This window comes from Cyanistes caeruleus, chromosome 3 (genome assembly GCF_971803275.1).
Source record: "Cyanistes caeruleus chromosome 3, bCyaCae1.hap1.1, whole genome shotgun sequence".
NCBI lineage: Eukaryota > Metazoa > Chordata > Aves > Passeriformes > Paridae > Cyanistes > Cyanistes caeruleus.
The window spans coordinates 97,361,930-97,383,973 of NC_141703.1; the positions used below are offsets into that span (position 1 = coordinate 97,361,930).

General features: G+C 39.9%; 1 protein-coding gene across 49 annotated transcripts in view; it reads left to right on the forward strand.

The window, feature by feature from the left end:
- BBX (BBX high mobility group box domain containing) overlaps window positions 1–22,044 on the forward strand; it is a 136,882-nt gene that overhangs the window by 98,252 nt on the left and 16,586 nt on the right. For 20 of the 49 annotated variants that reach the window (XM_086883253.1, XM_086883226.1, XM_086883237.1 and 17 more), the window contains 5 exons: window positions 263–343; window positions 9,144–9,224; window positions 11,972–12,887; window positions 13,778–13,916; window positions 17,122–17,270. In XM_086883253.1, coding sequence (XP_086739379.1) covers window positions 263–343; window positions 9,144–9,224; window positions 11,972–12,887; window positions 13,778–13,916; window positions 17,122–17,270 — 1,366 coding nt within the window. Of the gene's footprint in view, window positions 1–262; window positions 344–5,742; window positions 5,824–9,143; window positions 9,225–11,971; window positions 12,888–13,777; window positions 13,917–17,121; window positions 17,271–22,044 lie in introns of all 49 variants that reach the window. The other 29 variants (XM_086883218.1, XM_086883247.1, XM_086883256.1 and 26 more) reach the window with 4 other exon arrangements.

Here is a 22,044-nt window from a genome sequence, read left to right on the forward strand (position 1 = left end):
AAGCCCTTCAGAAAAAGCCTGTTTTGTTGATCCTAGGAGAGATTTTCCTTCTGAAAAATAATTCAAGATTACCATTTCACAGGTCACTGTTTATGTGTTTCCTGGAAAGCAGATACTGTTTGTTCTACGGGTGTGTTGGGACTTGTTTGCATACTCTGGAGTACCAGGAATCTGTTTATGACAGATTATAAATTTAGCATGTTGAAGTGTGATACTGAAACTGAAGAGTTTGGTAATACAAGCATAATTGTTTTCCTGACAGATCTCTTCCAACACGTCACAGCCTGGAGTCCTGGGGGCAGTAAAACAAATGGAGGAGTCTGCATTGTTTCAGTTTGCTGAGGTATAATGGCTGAATGTGGTGGGGGAGGATGGGAGGAAGCAAGGAACCGGTAAGAGTTGTAACTGAATGGCTAAGCACCCTGTCTTATCAGGGATTCCCATCAGATGTATATCTTTGTGGCAGCATTGTGTTAACAAAACCATGGGGTGAATAACCAGTGATTAGATGAGATGTCGTTCTGCCAGCTGAGAGATACTGGGCTTGTGAACATTACCTAGCCTTCCATACTCAAAGGATCACTGCAGTTACTATCCAAATGACCTCCTAATTTACATCTAGGAAAACAGCAATTAAAAGACATTCTGAAATGACACTGTGCACTGCCCGTGGTAGAGGCTGCAGCAGGGCAGAATGGTGACTGCCCTAGAGGCAGGAATCATTTAATGAATCCTTGCAGGTGGAGGAAGCTTATCACAACAGCTACAAGGACATTTAACAGCATTGTTAGGTGTTGATGTATCAAAACTATCCATTTCCAGTAAGAAAGTAGCCTTTCCACCTTCCTCCACATATTGAAGATTTTGAGTTCCTGAAATGCTGCTTTTAGGAATTTCTTCTCCCATGTCTTGAATGTGCCTCTGTGAATTGACTTTCCACACATATACTCTTCTTGCCCATTTGGGGGAGTCTGATACTGTTTGCAGAATCAGTTAAGCCACAGGTGCATTTTGTGTATGTCTGAAAAGGCTGGGATTGGAGCTGGTGCTATTGTAGAGTAGCACAAAGGGATTAAAAGATATCCCGCTTGTTATTCTGTGTGTTTACAGAGGTTTGGCTACATACCACACATTTCATTCTGTGAAATGTTGAGCTAATTGTCTACTATGTATTTTTAGTTTGGCTAGAATGTGCTTTGGTGTTTTTCTTAAGAGGGCCAAGGAAGACAAATCAATTTTCTGATTCAGGTGCCAGAAAATATCTGGCTACAAACACCTCTGTAAAAGATACAATAGAGTCACTATCTCTAATCAAGAAGGTCTTTTTGTATGTACCTTTTATTACATTTTTGAAAGTTAGAAATCAATTTGCAAAGCTCTTTTGAGAAAATTACTAGAATTGAGCAAGGTGAAACTATGTGCTGAAGCCAGACTTCTCAACCAAGTTAAAAGACACAAACTGGAGAACATTTCTTGTTAATTTTATTGCAAAATACTGGAATAATACTGCAAGTGAATCTGCTAACTTAGTTACAAAGATATCTCAGTCATTCTGGATATCTGCAGAATTGAACAGAGTATGTATTGCATTTAGTACCACATTCTTAAATGTCACATAAAACCGGGCTTAACCATACTCTCAGAATCTCGCAGAACCTAAAATCATTTCCTCTCCTAATTGAACAAACAAAATAACAAACCTGAAAATTGTCATAGGGATGTGACAATGCATTGAGTTGCATTCCACTATGCTGAGTGATCTCCTTTGGCACATTGGAGTGCACATATGAATCACCAAATAGGTAGAAAAGGTGCTTAGAAAGTTAATTAGGATTTACTGGGGACAGTTTTAGAGTCAGGGTTAATCTCTTTTTCTTGTAAAAATATTTAAATGTGTGTGCAGTCTGGAGGGGTCGGTTTTGTTCTGTGGCTGGAAATAGGAGACAGGAATCAGGAAAAGAGAAAAAAGAAAAGAAAAAAATTTTAAAAACCCACCTTGTTAGTCATGGTTATTCTTCCTGTGAAACCTTAATGACACTGTTGAACATCATTTTTTATCTATAGCAGTAGAGAAACGGCGTTTTTCTAAGCTTGTAGCCTGATGATTTAATTTAGATTGCTCCTTGGGGAAAGTATTAAGCATGTTATAGAACCTCTTTAAGCTTTCTCCCCTGCTATTAAAGCTGCTTGTGCTCTTTCAGCTATAAGGCCTTTCATTTGCACAGGCTGTCTTTGTCAAATTTGGCAAAAGTCCTATTCCTTACTGTGCCATTTCTTACTGCATCTTGTCTATATGAACGCATTACTGCATTTAGTGAGCTAAATTATGGCAAGCAGTTTGCAGTGGGCTGCTGTCAGCAATGTACTGTGCTACAAAAGAAAAAAGAGAGGGAGAGAAAGTAGTTATTTAACCAGTAGCCAAGTAGACCTGTGAAGAAATGTGAAGTGTGCTCTGGTCTGATGTGCCTAGAGACTTCTGGCAGCCATCCCAGCTCAGTTTTGGTTCTGGCTGGGTGTTCCTCATATGTTGCCTTTCTCTTCACCGCCTTTGCAGCAGGGTGAGTAAGAGTGCCTCTTTGTGAAGACAGTGATCCCATTGAGTAGGTTTGTCATTTAAAACAGACACCTTTACCCCAGGAGTACAAGTGCCCTGTCACTCAGAAACAGCTCGTTATGTGTAGGGTTGCATGGGATTCTTTTTGTCTTTACAGCCTCAGTTAGTCTTTCATCTGGTTGTCTAGCCCAAGTGCTATAGTTGTCAATTAAAGCTGTTCAGGATATGGCTAATGAGGCCTGCCCAGTGACTTGCCACAACAGATGATGAAAATCCTGGGAGCAAGACATTGGTCCTGTGGGTACACAGGCAAGTGCCTTGGAGGTCTTCAGAGATGATGTAACATCCTCAAAAGAGCTTTTTGAAGTTTGGACTGTTGTCAAGTTACGCTTTTGGCTTTCTCATGCTGCTCTGACCTTGCCAGTACGTGGCCCTCCTTTTGTCCTTCTCATATGAACCTTTATGGAAAGGCTGTGATTTCTGAGCAGTGGGCTGTGTTCCTTAGGGCAGTGGCTGTTTGCAGGCTGCCTGCTCACGGGGGCTGGTCACTGTCCCCTTCCTTGCCATGAGAGGGAAGCAGAGCAGATGGGACCCCTTGGTCTTACTGCATCTGTGTTTGGCAAATGTGAACAGATGGTGGTGATTGTGTCTTTGAGAGGAAAGATGAGTACCTCTTGGATTTACTTTCTTAAGCTAATTTGTTATTAAAGAAAAGGCTTCTGGGGTATGGAAGCAAAAGAATTGCTAGTTCAACCATCTTAAAAATAAAACAAATCCACAACCACCAAACTCTTTGCTTTCAGCAGTCTTTCTAAATTTTTTCTCTAGGTGATTTAATTTTTAAAAAAACAGAACAGTCATATGCAGCATGCAACAGGGTGGAATTTTTTTTGTTAGTCCAGCCTGTTACTATAATTTAAGAAAAAAAGCATGCCTTGAGGATGGTTTTGTCCCTGCTGCCTTGCCTCATACTCACTTTGAGGAGGTTTGCTCTCTGTTTATTTCTGTGCAGAACAGGAAATTTGAATCCAAAACTTTTGGTCAAAATGCCTTGAAATTAAGAGTGTTAAAACTAGTGAGTGTTTTCTCTTCCAGCTTTCCCATATGTAAAGCTGTAATCTTCCCAGGTAAAGACAAATGTATTTGCTGTTTGCCCATATACTGAAATTATTAAATGTTTGTGTTGAAATGAAGTGCCTATTCTAGGAAGAAGATGAAAAAGTAGCACCATGCTTCTTTTGCAAACTAAAATGTAATATAGTAGCTAAAATCCCACCTGTACTGTAATGAAAGATAGTAACTTGATCCTAGTGATCCTCCAGTTAAACCTTTACATAAGTAAAGGGCTGGTTGTGGTTGTAGTACTGGAGGTTCTGATTATTCTAATTAAGGCTGGAAGATGTTTGTAAGATAGAGAATGGGATTTGTAATCACTGAGAGCTGATTGATTTGCCATTCTTTTCCTTCTGATGTTTGGCCAGTAACTTCATCAGAATGAGTTACACGATTGTGTCGCTTGCTGTTTGTTTTCTTAACTCTTAAAACATTTTTCTTTCTGATATTAACTGTCTGCTTCCTCTCTTTCTTCTAGTACTATAAAGATCTCACATTTTCTTAGGAACACCTATTGTCTTGTCAGAATTTCTTTCCTCTTTCCTCACTTTCTGCATCAGGAGGCAAGATATGCCTGTATGTTCTCAAGTTACAATTTAGTGTGTGTGGGTGTTGTTCTATCCTTTTTCTGCCATTCATATTGTACTGAAAAAAAGAAACATTGAGATGAGCAATTGTTATAATAGAAAGATAAAAAGCTGAGACCATCTCCCTGCAAAGTGCAGAGTACAAGATCACTTAGTCAAGTATGGTCCTGAGCAGGTTCAGTAAACTATCTCAAAGCAAAACTAGGTTGTTGAAATATTTCAGTTTAATATTAAAAATTACAATTAGTGCACATTTGAGTATAATTCACTGTATTTTAAAAAGCTTTAAGTGAAATGGATGTCCTGGATTTTGGTGGAGGAGGATGCAGTGTGCAGAGCATAATAATAAATTCTTTGACAGGTAATTGAAGGATAAGTTCTTCAAATAACCTAGTTCAAAGGAAAGATTTAGTTACAAGGAGAAAGGCAAACATAATTTTTGCATCTGGAAAATCATAGAACCATAGAGTGGTTTGAATTGGAAGGGACCTTAAAACTCATCTCGTTCCAATCCCCCTGCGGCATACAGGGACACCTTCCACTCAATGAGGTTTCTCAAATCCCCACCCCGCCTGGCTCTGAGCACCAGCCTCTCTGGGCCACCTGTTCCAGTGCCTCACCACCCTCTGAGTTAAGAATTTTTCTAACATCTGCTATAAATCTGCCCTCTTTCAGCTTAAAACCACTGTCCTTGTCCTGTCACTATCTGCCTAATCGTGGTCCTAAGTGTGATTTTTGTGGTAAGAAGATAACACAGAAACACTGGTGATTTTGTCCCAAGGCTTTTAAAGGCTTCCGGGTCAAATACTACCATACAATGCCATGCTAAAAAAGGTCACATATGGGAAATAATAATTCTTGCATTTCTGAATTCATAATGCTGTGCTGGAAAGCAGGTCTGAAGAAATTTGACTGTAAAAGCAATTTCCCAAAGTGGTAATGGTAGTTATTTACTCATCACAGATGCTGGCACACCAGCAGCTCTTTGGAAGGCTAGATTTGATCTCCAGACATAGGTCTCACTTCCTTTTTCATAACTAAAGAAAATGAGACAAGAACTGCCTGTGTAGACAGATGATCCTCTTCTGTGTCTCAATAATAGAAAATACTGTCCAGGCCTTATGGGACAATTTTATTTAAGTAATAGTGCATATTTTTAAGCAACAGGTATGATTTGTTCACTTGGTCACATAAAACAGACGTAAAACCCACAGCATGACATAGCATTAGCTGTGGACAGTACAAACATAGAGTATCTAGGAGCATAATCTAAGGAGGGAATGCTGTATTTGCTTTTGTTCTCCTGTTTTCTAGATATCTGTCAAGTGTTTCTTGGGTGGGGTTGCCTGTCTGAAATAGCACCTTTTCCCAGAAAGAACTAAAAGTTACTGATTTAACTAATCTCTTATTTTCCATTCTTTTTCTCCCTTCCTTTCTGTCTTTCCTGTGCCACTGAAATATTTTCTCCTCTGTTCATTTGTAACCTAGATCTCATCAAATACTTCCCAGTTGCCAAGTCCCGAGCCAGTAAAGCACTGTGGGAAGTCGGCACTCTTCCAGTTGGCAGAGGTAAAGTTTTACCCAGTAGTGTCAGAAGGGGAGGATGTGTACAACTTTTCCACAAAAATAAAAAAATAAAAAAATATAATTGTTTAAGGCTTGCTCTAGTTTCAAATTCAGTATTTCCAGAAACACGGATTAATAAATAATGACATACCAAGAGAAGTAGGCAGTGGCTATGGTCCCAGGGACCTAGTCTTTTAGACACTTGTGAATGTGCATATTTTCTTAGAGACAGCCCAGAAGATTACACTTCTTTTTAGGAAAATTAGCTTTATAACAGTAATAAAAACAATGCTCAGGAGAACAGCAAAGACAGGAGATAATAGTATTCTTCTTAATGAGGGGCTGGATACCAGGATTAAAAAAAAAAAGCTTTAGTTGCAATGATTGGAAGGTGCATTGCTTAACTGGGGACAGAGAAAAGGAAAAGTAGACTTTGAGGTCATCAGGAATCTGTATGAAGAATTGGCAACTAATGCAGTGTATTAAATTGGGAAATTGGCAGCTGTCAGCAGTAATCAAGAATGCTGGGTCAAGTTTCCTCAAAGTCCTATAAATTATCTGTGAGTCTTAAATATAACATTGTAGACGTCTCCTCTTTGATATGGATGATTCACTCAAAAATCTCTGAGGTTTGATATGCAAATGCTATTCTTTATGATGATTGAAAGATGAAGATGGATGTTGTATTCCAGACAAATAAAGGAGTATGCCAGCACATTATTTGTACACTTTTTTGTTGTGGTGTTCTAGTTTTTTATTTCAAATTTGCATCCTGTTTCAGTATGGAGAATGGTTCTCTGGATACTATCTAGTTGCAGCCAGCCCTTTATCTCTATTATTGCTGGTGAAGTCGGTCTCTCTCAAGAAAAAGGCAGAGGTTTGGAAGCATTAAAATGAAAGTATTTCGTGTCTTGTTCTATGGATAGTCTTGCAATACTGTGGCTTTATAGGAACTTATATGAGTGGCAGAAAATCTGCCTTACTGTACAGGCAGTCTCTGGCAGTAGTAGAGTTTATGGCTATGTGCTCCATGGCCAGCAGTGCCTGTGCAAGGGTGATTACACCTAACTGTGATCAGTGATCCATAAGGTTATTTGGCTGTTGCAGCTCTGGGACAGCGGAAGGGCTGGTAGTATTTACTCAGGGACACCAGAACTTTTTAACCTGGCCTCTAACAGGACAGCAGCAGGCTGAGTGTGCTGTTCTGGAGTAAGGCTGTTGCCGAGTGCAGCCTGATTTTAAGAAGTCAGCATTAGAAACTGTGATGTGACTGTGAAGCTTGTGAAGCCCTGATTTAGTAGAAGGACAGATGCTTGTCCACGGGAGTGCACAGTTTGTACTGCAGGTGGCAGAAAAAGTGAAGCTAAGTCTGGCAGCATGACGTTCTGTGTTGGACAGGTTTCTGTCATCTCTCAGTGATTGTTCAGATGGATTCCTGCAAGCCTAATTTAATACACAAAATGGACGTTAAAGGCTCTGGTTCAAACGGGGAAAAACACAGAAGATGTGCTAGGCACATCCTCTATGTCCCTAGCTCTTGTAGGACATCAGTGCTGTTGATTTTTTTCCTTTGTTTTTTTCCCCAGTTTTAGAGATCTCTAGTGTTGGATCATAGTTGGATAAACGATACATGAGAGGTTCAGCTTAAGTTTTCAGATAGCAGTGATTTGGAGCATCCCAAATATGTTCATAATCGCCTCGAGGGTGTCTTAGGTTTGCAAGTGGATTTTGCAGACAGCTGTGCTATGCTGCTGTAACTCCAAACTGCAGATACTGTGTACTGGAGGGGACTGGACTGCTGTTTCCATGCTGATGGCATGGCAGGTGTCTGGTGTGTGGGAGCCTGTCTTCTTCAGCATACCCCACTGCTCTGCTTCTCCTTCATCTCTTTGCTATGTGTATTAAACAATTTTATCTTCTTTTTATTTCACCCTCTTCCCTATCCCTTCCTTTTTGATATTTCACAATATTTCACAGATGGTGATTAAGATAAAATGCAGAAGGGGGTTAAATTTTATTTTCTAAAAATTCTGAGGATTTCTAAGCTTCTACAGATGGTTGGAGCAGCCACCCTGCATTGTGAAGCCTGGGAGGCTGTTGCTGTTCAGCTCTGCTGAGTCCCTTGCTCTGTCTTTAGCCTTCAGTGCGGAGGCACGAGAGTGGAGGGAGGCAGTGCAGGAGGGGAGCATCACCTCACCAAGGCAAGGAGGCTGCTTCACAGCACAAACAGTACTTGGCTGTGAGCAGCATGTGGAGGCTTGAGCTCTAGTGGTCAGAGCTTGGGAGATGTGGTGAACAGCTGCACCTTCCAGGAGATGTAGAGACAGTGTTGTTTTTTATTTCCTGTATGGCAGTGACAGGCCAAATTCTGAGATTGACTTTGTAGTCCCATGTTGGTTGAGAGCCATGAAAACTGAGTTTCTGGGGATAGGGAGCACCAAAAGGGTGTAAATACTTTAGTTCCCCAGTTTCTTATATCTTCACTTTCTTATGCAGCCTAAAGAATGAGGTATAAGAAAGCCCCAAACCTGCTCAGAGATGATGGGATATGTCCTTAAAAATATAACATTTTCTTCATACATAGTGGCCAGTCCTGATACTGATACTTTCAATTTGTTTACAAAAATATCATTTCTTTGCACCTAGCTCAAAACTGATACAAAACACTCCAAAGTACTGAAGAGGATCATGGCCTGATACAGGAAAAAGATTCTGGAGGATAATCAGCTACATTTTTGCATGACAGCCTACTTTTACTCCGAGGAGTACTAAAGATTACCAAAGGCTTGAGGGCTCCTACTTAACTTTGGTTTCAAGAGCATCTCTTTTATATGAGTCCTGTAGGACATCAAAAAGCAATAGCCTGAAAGGAATAGCCTCCTTAACCTATGATAATGAAATGAAATAATTAGAAATTTTGGAATCCAGTGTCCTGCTAAGCCTTTAAAAACATCACCAGCTGGGTTGCATGCTGGTTTAGATTGTTGCTTAACTGCTGGAGTCTGTTCCTGTGTGAGAGAGCATGTGTTTCAGTTCATCCTGTTCCTCAAGGGGAGTCCTGAGAAGAAAAATGCCAAATCAGCATGTATCGTTCAGAGTGCAGTGGCATTATCCACCAGAGCAGTGGTGGAGTGGGCTTTTATTCATGCCAGCATGTACAGGTCTGCACTTCTTTTTCAGCATATAATCTTACAAATGAATTTTGGAGAGGGGGGAATTTTTGGAAACAAGGGAAACAATTAGCTTAAAAGCTGAGTCATGAGCATAAAATAATAGGTAGTGATAAAAGAATATTTTATTAATGTTGTTTTTTCTCTCCATAGATTTCTTCAAGTACATCCCATTCAGGGCCTTCTGATCTAACAAAACAGTGTGGAACATCAGCATTATTTCAGCTGGCAGAGGTAACACTAAGACTCTGGTGACTAATTGCCCCAGGTGCAGTGGGGTGGAGAAGTTAAAGCTATTGACTGCAGAAGTCTGCAAGGCCAAACAGTGATACAGTTATAATTGCACCGCTGCTTATAGAGCCATAAATGATCATGGCTTATATGCCACAAGTCAAGATTTCCCCAGATTAGCCATCAATTTAGAGGTTTCTAATAATTTGGTTGTCGTGGTTTGAGAAGACAGGTGTCTGTTAAGAAATGCAGGAACCTCCCTTGAAATGGAAAAATGTAAGTTTTCCCCCCTCAAATTATTATAATTGTGAAATCAAGGGGCTCTCAGGCAAAGATATGGGAATAGGAATAACAGTTCTTTACTAGGAAAATTAAAATAAAAATACAGTAGTACAAAAAAAAAACCAAACCCACTGATAGAGTCAGAATACAACCTGACATCGTGTTAGTTCTGTTGAGGCAATGATCCTGTACAAGCGTGTAGTTTACCTCTGAAAGTCCAGTGGTGGTATAGATGGGTCCCGTCTTCCTCTGGGAATCCAGTGGAAAAGGGCTGGTTGTGGTGTCCCAAGGCTCAGGTTACGTCCAGGTAGGAATGCTGGGCTCCTCCCCCTGGGTGGAGCATCTCACAATGGGATGATGTAATTTTATCAGTCATGCTGTGAGACTCAATGGCCCATTAACAGATTTCCCTCTGGAGTTATAAGGGATGGGTCATGGATAAATAACACTGCCCCACCTGCTTTGAACAGATGGTAGTAAAAAACATACTCTTGGTTACATCTTGCATTGCAACCCAAGACACTGGTGCAGCTGAGAAGTAACACCAGTTCCTGGTGGCAAAGGGACTTTGCAGTTGAACTCAATTCGATTTCTTGGTTTAGGCTTTGAGGTTTTAGGGTTTGGCTGAAGGACACAAATAGTTGAGAGAGAGGACTATATGACTGTGTTATCAAATTTGGGCATTGCCATTACAAATTCATATTAATAGTCATGAGCTGCTTTCATTTAGTTTTGTTTTTCATGCCCTTTTTATTTTTCAAGCAAATAACAGGTCAATGCCTCCTATAGAAGTTCTGCTATGATACTCTCAGCAGATTTTCCTTCTGGGAGCAGTTAAAATCAATGGCATTATTGAAAATTTGCCTTTATTTTGTTTCTAAACACTTTTTTTTTAAGTTTTCCCAATCTTGAAGATTATTTAATTACAAGTTTATTTAGTGCTGACAAGACAGAAAACACTTTTTTTGTAGCCACATCTATAGCTCTGTATTACTGGCTGCTGCAGAAGCAAACATATAGAAGGAAAAAATCCATTGGCTAGGGGATGTATGTTGAATTGACAAAATATTTTTAGTCCAGTGAGCTCCATACTAAAGATTGATCTTTAGCTTTTGAAAATCACAGGCTGTGCTTGACATTGCAGTATAGCAAAAAAGTCACAGAAGTACCTTTATACCAAGAACCACATCAGCATAGTTGTGGAGTTCTCCTTTGCCTAGTCTAATCTGCTTCCCAGTTGATACTATGTGTTGCCCAAGCTCTGGTGCTTTACAGTACTCAGCCTGGCTTGTCCTGAACCAGATCAGTAGTTTCTACCTTGTGCAGCAAGAATTTTGGAAACCTACTATAAAAATATCCCAGCCATTGGTGTTATGTTCCATAACCATAAATTGATAAGACTCTTTTAGTGTGGAAAGAAACAAAGCCTTGCCAATTTGAGAAATCTTAAATGGACCTAAAGAGAGCCCAGGTGTCTGGGGGGGAGGTACATCCATACTGACCACATGGCTTGTGGGCTGAGCTGTGGGTACCTTCTGATGTCTGGTTCAAAGCAAGCCTCTTCCATCTGGTTTTGCTCCAGGTGACTGGTTGACATTTGTTCTAAAAACAAAACTGGACTGGGAATTCAGCCTGGGGGCTTTGAGAGGGGACAGTAAGAGCAAAGCATGTCTTCCCAAGGGCGGTTGGTTGGTGCCGTGAAGGACTGCCTTCTGTAGAGGTGTCCACATAGCTTACAGGTGATCCAAAACAGAGAGGATCTCTCAAGTCAGCAGGAATGTGGCAGTTTGAGGACCTTCTGACAGCTCTTTTTTTGAATATCGATGTTCCTCAAATAGTGTAAGGATTTTGGTTTCCATTAGTGTTATATCCAGGAGGAGATAACCATGGCAACCACTGCTGCTTTGCAGTTCTTTGCAAAATAAGTCTGTTACACGAGAAGAAAAATTTGGAAGGCTTTTTTACTACCTTCAAAATGATTTCTTACATTCAAGTAAAAGAAAATAATTTCAGTTAGTGAGATTCAGTAAACATTTTTTTCTTCCCTCCTTCAAGGCCATTTGGAAAAAGGAGAAAGGAATTGTGTTAGGGACATTTGAAAGTTGAAGGGGGGATGGATGTGAAATTTCAAGTAGCTTGTCTGTGGTAATAGTCAGAGACAACTCTGTTCTGTTGCATTTTGGATATTCTGAAAATCCATCTAGCAGCAGGGTTTCAGATTATACAAAAAGCCTTAAAGAAAACACCACTGAGTTGGAGTCTTTTTCTGTAGAGCAATAGAACCCACCAGCCTTATTCTAACACTTAGCCCTCATCCCATTGCATCAGTTTCAGCAGGGCTTCAGCCAGTTTCTCAGTACTGTCCTGTACTAGGCTCCTATTAGTAAGTATAGTAAGTAATTAGTATAAGTAAGTAATGTTAACAGTTGATGTTTATTTTCATGGGACTGTTTATAAACTTATTTTAGATGTGCCTTGCTTCAGAAGGAGTGAAAATGAAAGAACCTGGGAAAACAAAAGTGGAAGCACTGGAAGATGAGGAAGGAGAAGTTTCAGAAGACATGGAAGTAGAACTGGAGAAAACAACAGTAAAAGACTCCAGTAAAGGAAAAGTAGAACAATCAGAGATAGAGAAAATGCAAAACCTGGATGAAACAAAAGCTGTGGAATCAGAAACTTCAAAATGCAGAGATTTTACTAGTCTTGCAATGGAAAACAGTCCTTTTGAGAGAAAGGATAACACAAAGGATCACATGTGCCGTTCTCCGGAGCTTTTCATGAGTGACATGACTATGCTTGGGTTAAAGCCAGAAAAGATAAAGAAGAAAAAGAAAAAAAATAAGTTGGACCGGCACACAAATGAAAAATCCACCCCCAAGAAATCTTGTAAAAAGAGGCAGTCCTCCGAGTCGGACATTGAGAGTGTAATGTACACAATTGAAGCCGTGGCCAAGGGGGACTGGGGTGCTGAGAGACTCGCGGATACCCCCCGCAAAAAAAACCGCCCTGTCTCAAATGTGAAGGGAAGCATGTTGGATACAAAATCACCAAAGAAAAAAGTGAAATCGAAAGAGAAGAAAACATCAAAGGAGAAACCGACGGAGACCACCAAAGAATCAAAGCCTCCCGATTTCCTTAGTATTGAAGCTGGCAAGGAGGTACCGTGTGAGGCTTCTGATAACATTAAAGTGGAACCGCTGACCCCAACAGAGGAGGTGGTACCCCAAAGCTTACCAGAACAGGTCAAAACTGAGGACAGTGACTGTGTTAAAAAGATAGAAACCTGTGGTTCCAGGAAATCGGAGAGATCTTGCAAAGGTGCTCTTTATAAAACTCTGGTGTCAGAGGGCATGCTCACATCCCTGCGCGCTAATGTGGACAGAGGTGGGTGGCTCTGAGTGTTTTGTTTACAGCATGAACTGCAAAAGCCTGCCTGGAGTGGGAGGAAAAGCAGAAGTCCATGTTGAAGCTGGAGTTCGAGCAGTGAGCAGTGGGAATGTTGTGTCTGGCCACCTGAGTTGCTAGGGACAGGTGGAGTGGCTGGACCCCATATTCCAGGGCAGGTCTTTTGAAGTCTTGAGACCTGTCTTCCTGCTTATCTCACAAGCTCCTAACTGCTCTATTTCCATCTTTCATGATCTGAGTTTTAACTTCTTGACTGAAGGCTTTGTTGTTTAATTTGTCAGCCTGCTGATAGGTGTGTGCAAGACTTGTGATGCATGTAACCCCAAACAGTTACCTTGTTTCTACATAAACAACTCTTGTGGTTGTGAGCATAGTTCTCAGTCCTCCAAGAAGCAAATGGGTTCTGGTTTTGCTTTGGTTGTTAGTTTTGCTGTAGGCAGTAAGTGAGAACCCTTTATCTTGTGGAAGGACAAATTTGAGATAATTTCTGGAAGCTTTCAGTGAGATGTGTGGAAATGTATTTTTCCAGCTGGTAGATTTATATGCGCAATTAGAACAGTCAGAAAAGAAAAAAGATGTTTGTAATTTAGGGAAGCTTATTACTGTGTATCTCTTCATCTCTTTCTTCTTTATACCTTAGGAGATCCTTACTTTTGAGGTAGTCCAGGAAAAGACAGGACAGGGGATGCAGAATAGTTGTCAATATCATCATTGCCCATTTTAAAACGAAAAATGTTTTATAACTGCCTTCAAAAAGGTCAGGCTTCATCAGTTGCAGTAGTGACTGGGTAACACAAGTTTCTTCTGAGTTTACCTTATTTTGAAACATTTTTCTAAAGATGGGAAACAATTTTCTGCCTTCATCACAGGAAAAAGAAGCTCAGGAAAAGGTAACTCCTCTGATCATGAAGGATGCTGGAATGAAGAAATCTGGGCCTTTTCCCCAAGTGGGACAAGTGGGAACAAAAAACTGAAAAAGACTAAGCCAAAGGAAGAGTTTGTTTTTGGGTAAGTTGTGGCTTGACATGGTTGGATGTTTTATCTAGGTCAGCCTAATAATTTAAGAGTGAGTCCTCCTCACTGCAGCTAAGTGAGCTGCATCTAACACCCAAATAAACACAATTCCTAAAATAAAAAACCCTGTTGGCTGAGTCATGCTCTAAATACCTGTCTTTTATATAGCAAAGTAATGCCTTTAAGATCCTCGCTGGTTTATACCACTGTAAGTGATTTTGAATGATGTTATTTGCTCAGTTCTAAACAAACCACACAATATTTACCTGCTCAAAAAGCGATGAAAAGGGTTACTTACATTTTCATAGTACTTTGCAAGCACTATTTAAAGTTCTATGTAGGTGGTCAATCATCATAAACCAGATTAGACTAGAAAAAATAGATATCTTTGCCCACTTGGAGAGATTGCTTACAGAGGAATAGTAAACAATGTTCTTATATTGGCAAATAATTATGATAAATATGTAATTTTTCTCTTGATACCTTATCTTTAAAGAAAAGATACTTAAACTGTTTATGTCCACCATGATGAAATTAAATATATCCTAAAAACAATTAATGAGTATAGATGCATTTAAATTTAGCAAGGCTGCACAGAATTACTTTTCTAGAATACAAGTAATGATTTTTGTCAGAATATTACAGATTTATTAGCTGCAGGTGCAGTAGTTAAATCTGGGTAGCCATTCATACTTGTGAATTCTTGAAGACAGAAAAATTAATTTTAAAGGAGGAGTTTTTCCATATTTCACACTTAAAATAATAATATGTTTGGTTTTGCAGGTTTGCAGTGCCCTTTTTTACAACCTAGTCTATGTGATGTCTAGTTGCAGTTCACTTTCAGCAAAGCTATTGAAACAATGGGAATCCCCAAGTCTTGTTTATTGGAATAGTCAAAGAAGAATTAGTTTAGAAAAAATGAAACACTGTATTTTTAGAGTTTTGTATAAGTTTTGGAAATACTTTAAAGTTTAAGTTGAAAGATTGAAAACTTTTCACACATAATGGTGGGAAAACTGATCACATCTTGTAGCATAAAAAAAGTAGTTGTAAATTATTTATTCAAAGTAGCTAGGAAAATTGTCTAAATCATTCATTCAGTGCTGTTCTACCCTCATTAGCTGGCTGGATGAGGAAATACATATTTTCCAATCTCTCATCTTTACTCGGTTGCATCATTAATAAATATTATTTAGTTAACTCTGTAAAGGCAGAATTAAGATTTTCTGAAGCATAAGTGCTGAAGAAGGCATGCCGTATTCCTTTTCATTGCATTCATTATCCAAGCTTCTGGCTGCTTGAGGAGCTGGTTTTACCTCTACTTGCTCCAGTTAACTCCCTCTTCTCCCTTCAGCATCACATTTCAGCCTCATTTTGTACATTTGTGTTGGTGAAAGGTCCCTCACCCCTTCAGAATTACGTTGTTTTCTCTGTGTCTTCTTACCTTCCCCATCAGTAGCTTCCCACATTTCCCTGATGGGCTGGGTCAGATGTGCTTTCCCCACGTACAGCCCACTCTTTTGCCAAGCAGGGCTCTACCTCCTTGCATCTCCTGGCTGGAGCAGGCTGTGCAGCATGGACACCTCAGCTCTGCTGCACACATCTAACCAGGCTTCTGAGAGGCTCTTAAAATTCATGACAGTGGGGATGATTTTTATTTCTTTAAATAATTAATCACTGACACAGAGCTAGCAGCACTCCCCATTGCCTGCACGTCACACAATTTATAAATTACTAGCCAGGGTGGCAGCTCATCCACTGTCAAATGAGGTTTGCCCTTCCCAATTAGAGCTGCAGCCCATCACATTCCCTCGGAGCAGGAGCTGAGGCAGGTGGGAACAGACAGGGGGAGAGGAGCTGAGGCAGAGGATGACATTGCATGACAGCTGTCAGAGCAGAAAATCGGTCTGTTTTGTGGTTGTCAGGGAACATGCATGTGGAAGAGAACAAGGTAGCAATACCAAGCACTACTGATGTCAGATACCTTTGTGATTTAAAACCAAAATAAACCGTGTGTACACAATCAAGCAAACCCCACCGTGCGCCTGGTCTGCAAAGAGCCAGGGCTGTATTTTCTGTACACATTTTAAGATGGAAAATTGCTTACTGAGAGAAGTAGTAATTACAGAGAAAAACTGAGGTATCATTCTGTGTACCAAAGCTTTCAGAATGCAATTTGTTTGAAGTGCTGCTTCAGAAAGCAGAGAGGAGTACCATGTTTCTTGTGATACTTCCAAGTGTATTAGGGCCGTCCTGCCAGCAGTCATGCCAACTTCTGTCAAGTTGAGGTTTTTCATAGCAAGGAAAATTAAAACCAAGTGGAAAATGTCATTGTTCCCCTATCATTGACAGTGCTATTTATAACTTGCCTGTGTGCACTGCCTTTTACTAAAACACAATTTCTACTTCTCCCTGGCTGCAAAAATTTGCAGGAACAGAGTGCTTATGCAAGTCAGTGTAGTCATTACAGCTGGAAATGCTGTGCCATCCTCTCTTGTGTGCTTTGTTTTCTTTTGACTATTAAGAGCAATCGTACCTTGCCTGTGGATTTCTTGAGTTGTAGTTAATCTGCTGGCAATCATTCAGGTTGGGCTGCAGTATGAGGCGTGTTGGGTTTCATGAAAGCATAATCTAGTTGCATTTTTCATCTCACAGCAGATGAAATATATGGGGAGAAAATGTAATCACCCAGAACAAATACGAGACTAATTCCCACCCCCAAGCTTCATGTTTCAGAATATCCACAGAAGATTGATTAGTTTGACATTCTTCTTCTGGTTTGAAATGCTGTTTTCATTCTGGTGTAAGAACTTTTATGTGAAGTTATTTTATTGGTTAATTTATTGGTTTTACTGTCTTTGTTCATTCCCCTCACAGAACAGACAAATCTCTTGTACCAATCTGTGCAGCTAACAGAGCTAAATGTCACCAGTATGACATTGATTATTTTTTTTCTAATTTTAACATATGCTACTAAGGTAATCAATTTGCACTGTTACAAATGCAGGAGCAGAAATGTATATTCTCATTCCAAAGCTGGATTGATACATACTGGTTTGGTGTTTACAGTGTGTGCACTTAGCTGGTTTTCCCTTCTGTGTGGAAGGGTGTGTGGTATACACATGCATGCTCTTAAACAATACATTTATTTCTTGAGAAAGAGTTACATTAAATTTGAATGGTTTTGTTTCCCATTTAGCTTAGCAAAATTGGAAGAAGAATTTGCAAAGAAATTCAACAGCCTCCCTCAATACAGTCCTATTACCTTTGACAGGAAAAATTCAGCTGTTTCGAGGAAAAAGCGAAAGATTGGAAGCGGCTCATGTGAACTACCAAAACCCAACAAAGGTAAATTGCCAAGTGTGGGACATTCTTAAACAACAGCTGTGCTGTGACAAGCTCAGGATTTTATACATTCTTACTTTACTGTTACCTGAGAAAAGTCTGAAGTCAAAGAAGTTTCCTAGCACTGAAGTTAGTTGGTTCTCATCTGATTTAATTTTCAGACTGATTGTTTTCACTCTTTATTCCTGATTTTCATGATAAGTAGAACTGGGTAGAGTTTGTATACAAAATGTATTTCTCATAGCAAGAAAGTTTTTCAAAAACATGAATATTTTTGAAGTAAGTGATTTTGACAAGTTTTCCCAGGAGAAAGTGGGGGGAAAAAAGCTTATGATCAAAGGTTACATTTTGACATTTTTCTAAGCTTGCTTTTATGCTAGTTCTAGTTTCACTGTCATTTTAGAGCCTGTAAATTAAAATGTAAGATACCAGAGATGTCTGAATGAAACATCTGGAATTTTTCGTTCTATTAAAATCATAATTTTGTCATAAGTTTCGAACAAAAAGGTCCTGATGTGATTAAAAAAAAAAAAAGTTAGAGGACATGGAAACCAATTCCATACCTAGCTCCATTGCTGAGGTTCATGGAGGGAGAAAGTCACGACACACTAGGCTATTTTTTTATACAGGCAACCTGTGACACAGAGGTGATAGAGAAGTGACAATGTGGTAGGGTAAAACTACTTTTATACTGTGGCAGAAATAAAGATGCATATATACAGTATAGAAGCATCACAGATTTAAGGAATTATATACCAGTAATTCCACAAGACAAAAGGATGCTCAAAAGGATCCTCATCAGGCACAGTTTGCAATGTGAAGTTGGTTTCCTTTTCTGCAACAATGGTAGTTCCACTGACTGACAGGTTTTAAGATCTAATACGGCTGTTTTAGCCAGGTGACCCTGGATTAGATCTATGCCTTTTGAATGCTTCACAAATAATCACATTACAGTGTGCAGGATTGAGCAGCTGTTCTTTTCTAGTGCATGCTAATTTTGGTATTGAGTTTTGTAATTAGATGTGGAACAGCCACTTTGCAAAATTAGACTTGTGCTAATACCAAGCTAGTTCTGACTCGAGCTGCCTTTAATTTTGTTTTATGGTATGTATTTGACAGAACTTCTTAAATGAGCTTGAATGAATTGCTTTACAGTATGATAACCCACTGGTAATTAAGCAACATCTGTTGGGAAGAAAATCTCTTAACTACAGTGATCTTGCAATTGAAGTTGTAGTAGCAGCTCACTGGATTTCTCACTACAGTATTTACCTGTTGAAGTGTCTGTATGTTTAAAAATTCTGCAGGCCCTGTGTTAGGGAATGGTGGGCTAAAATTCTGCCTCAAGCCAGGTAGCCCAGAAGCACATTCTGCTTTTGGGTAGGCTCATACAGGAGAGTTTTTATCTTTGTTAGCATCACTTAAAGAGCTTTGGAATATATTCGGCCTTGTCTCAAGGGAAGGTCAAAAACATAACTGCAGGCTGGTTACAAGCCTGATCTGAGTAGCATTGGCACAGCCCTGCAGAGACAGTCATGGAGCATTTGCCTCTGGCTGACAATAAGGGCTCTTTAAATTAAGCCAGCTGACTTTGCACTGAGCAGATGGTAAACAGTCACATGAACTTTTCCACCAACTGAGCTGTGGGGCTGCAACAAGCAGCCCCAGGGCAGGAATATCGGATAGTAACACTGCTCTTTCTGAACAGCAGTGAACAGCTAACCACAGCCCCAGACTAAATCCAGACAGAGCTAGTGATACCTGCTCCTAATTCCAGTAAATGTTGAATTCACACACACCTGCTGGGCAAGCTGACAGTTTTGTGGCAGTCATTCCAACTCCCTGAAGAGCAGGGTTTAGTTAGCTCTCAAGAGGTACTCGAAAAACTTTCCAACAAACCATTTTTCTTCTGGAAAAGAAGGATTGCTAAAAAAGTCAATATCTCATGGCTGTAGATCAATTTTAAATGTGTTTTATTTTCTTAGGATGTGTAAAACAAGATGGGAGTTGTGGATTTGAAATGATCTAACCTCAAGTGCATACAAGTGAGCTTACTAGCTTAGTAAGGTTTGTTCCAGTTGAGTCAAACATTTATTAAGCTGAATCCTGAGTTTAATTTGTTATGTACTGATAGGCTATTGAGCCATATTGTGCAGTTGTCTGGTGAAGTGTGATGAATATAAAGACTCTTTCAGAGAACCCTGGCCTCCAAAAGTATAGCGCAAGCAGGTCTGTGTGCTAGGCTACTGCAAGTACTGCAGGAAATTAAACTGACATATCATGCAAAATAATAGAGCTTGGTTTGGTGTGGTTGTGGGTTTTTTTGAATTGTCCTGCTTTATTGTACCATTAGATTTAAACAAAAGTAGCATTTTATTTTTATGCAATGAGCATGAACCATGAAGGGTCAATATGGTCCTATGGGTGTGACTGTGTTTGGATGTGGGAGACCTTAACTTCACACTGCTCTGCATTACTGTGTTGTGTGGAGTTGTTTCTTCTGTGTGGCTTTTCCTTGGGTGTATCTCTGTCAGGTAATTAGAAGAGTAGTCCAGCACAAATAGTGTCTACAAGTGTTTTGGGCCTCTGGGTGTTTCCAAATAACAGATAAAAATCAGTAGGGGATATGTTAAATAAGCACTCCTTGAAATGTGCTGCTTTTTTTGAATGAGCATGTGCAGAATTATAAACTATCCACTCGTTTTCACTCAGCACAGATAACTATTTTATTTTTAAAGTCTACAGTGTCTACTAAACATACAAATTTAGGAAATATGTCGGAGTGCTGCTCTCTAAACCTTCCCCAAAATGCTGGGTGAATAAAAATAGAGAAATATTTTTGTTTTTTGGGTTTGAGGTGTTTCTCTGCAGCCCACCTCCAACTATAACTGTATGCTTTAATAGGTTTTATTTTGGAGTAAATGGTGCTGGATTGATTTTCTGCCAAATGTCATTATCCTATACCTACAACTGGCTTGATCTGCTACCTATCCACACAGCCAGGTTTGTCAGGATGTTTTCCTGCTCTGAAGTGGAAAATCAGTAGTGCATTGTCCACTGACTTCTTCTGTTGTGCTCATCATGTCCAGTCTACACTTCAGCCAGTTCTCTCACATAAAAACACCTGAAGAAGCCTGTAATATAAAAGCTGTTTCACATCTACATGTATGAAGGAAAATCTGAACTTTTCTTAAATGAGAGGCGTTTTTTTTCCCCACAGTTTCCAAATTGTCTTAATTCTGCTCCCACTGAAAGGATTGCGGGTCTTTTTTCGTTGGGAGCAGGACTGAACAAGCCATAAAGCTTTGTCAAAATCCACATCAAGTGTTGTGAACTGGGAATGTGCATATAAAATAATAATGTCACAAAATGGCTGAAGAATACAGCTATACTGAATCTTTGCAGATGGCCTTCTCCGACATTTACTGGATCTGTGACTGTTTCCTTTTTTTTTTCCTTCTTTCCAATGGCATATGTGCCAAAACATCCCACCACGCAGAAGTCAGCTGTCTGCAGTGAGTCACTAATCTGCTTGTATGCAAAAGTGAGCAACAGGCAGAGTCATTATTTCTGCTTTGTACTGTGTAGAAATGCTCACTTATACACCAAGCACCGCGTTAAACCTTTCATTTTGGGAAGGCAAAGGGGAATGCACAGTGTGCTTTTATTTGGGGAAGAGATTGTCTTAATTTTATTTTATTTTTGTCTGTGGCCTCTAGGACTGGAAATAAAGCATCAGCTTAAAACGGATGCTGCTTTGTGGCATTCCTCTTGGTCTTAGCTCTGGGGTTTTTTTGGCTCTGTTCAAAGCATTCAGATGCTTGGAGATTTCATGCTGTAACGTTCCAAGGATTATGACCTAAAAATACAGTGCCTTCCTCTGAGAGATGCAGAAATGCACAGACTGTTTGTCCTGATTTTATTAGGATCTTGTTGAAACGTCCTCTATTTGATCAGATCCTTTAATAAAAATAGGGAACTTTGTGAGAGCAAAAGAGGCATATGCACAGAAATTTGGAGGAAACGCAATTGTGGTTCATTTTCTTGCTTGCTGCTTCCCTGAGCAGCTGCCACTGGCCACAGCAAGTATTCCCAGGAGAAATCCCTACTGCCCTCAGTGAGCACAATGGACAAGGGATTAAATCCTGTAGCAATTGCTGAAGTGCTAGGGAGAGGAATAGCTGTGTAGACTATTTCCAACAGAGCAAGATAAGTAGATGGCTGTATAACAATGTCAAGTAAACTACCATTAAAAGGGTTTTCTCAGCTTTCTATAGGAAATCATATCTAGGATCCATTGCCTCACAGCAAGACTTTTAGGTTAGTTTTTTCAGTCAGGGACTTTCTCTGGAATGTTCACAGCTGGCATTTGTTGAAAGTCTTGGAATACTTGCCTGTTGTCTCCATGAAACAGGTGTAGCCCAGCCAGGCATCCTGTCAGTTCCTGCATGGTGACTCTGCCTACACTGTTAAGGCTGAGAGTGTGGATGAAGTTTCTCACGGAGTCAGAAGTTACATTGTCAAGTCCAAGTATGAACTCTTGACTTACTTAGCTATTAGCACTTCTTCTCTTCCAAGGCATTTATGGCCAAAGGGTATTCTAAGTGTCACTGGGCACTGTCTCACAGGAGTAACAACTAAAAGGGAAGGAAATAGGAAGTTTCCTTACTAAAAGGCAGCTTTTCTATCAGCCCTACTAAAGTCCTTGGATTTTCTGTAGGGGAAAGCGGCATTTTGCAAGTGCAGGCTGATGACAAAGATGCCTTCAATGGGGAAT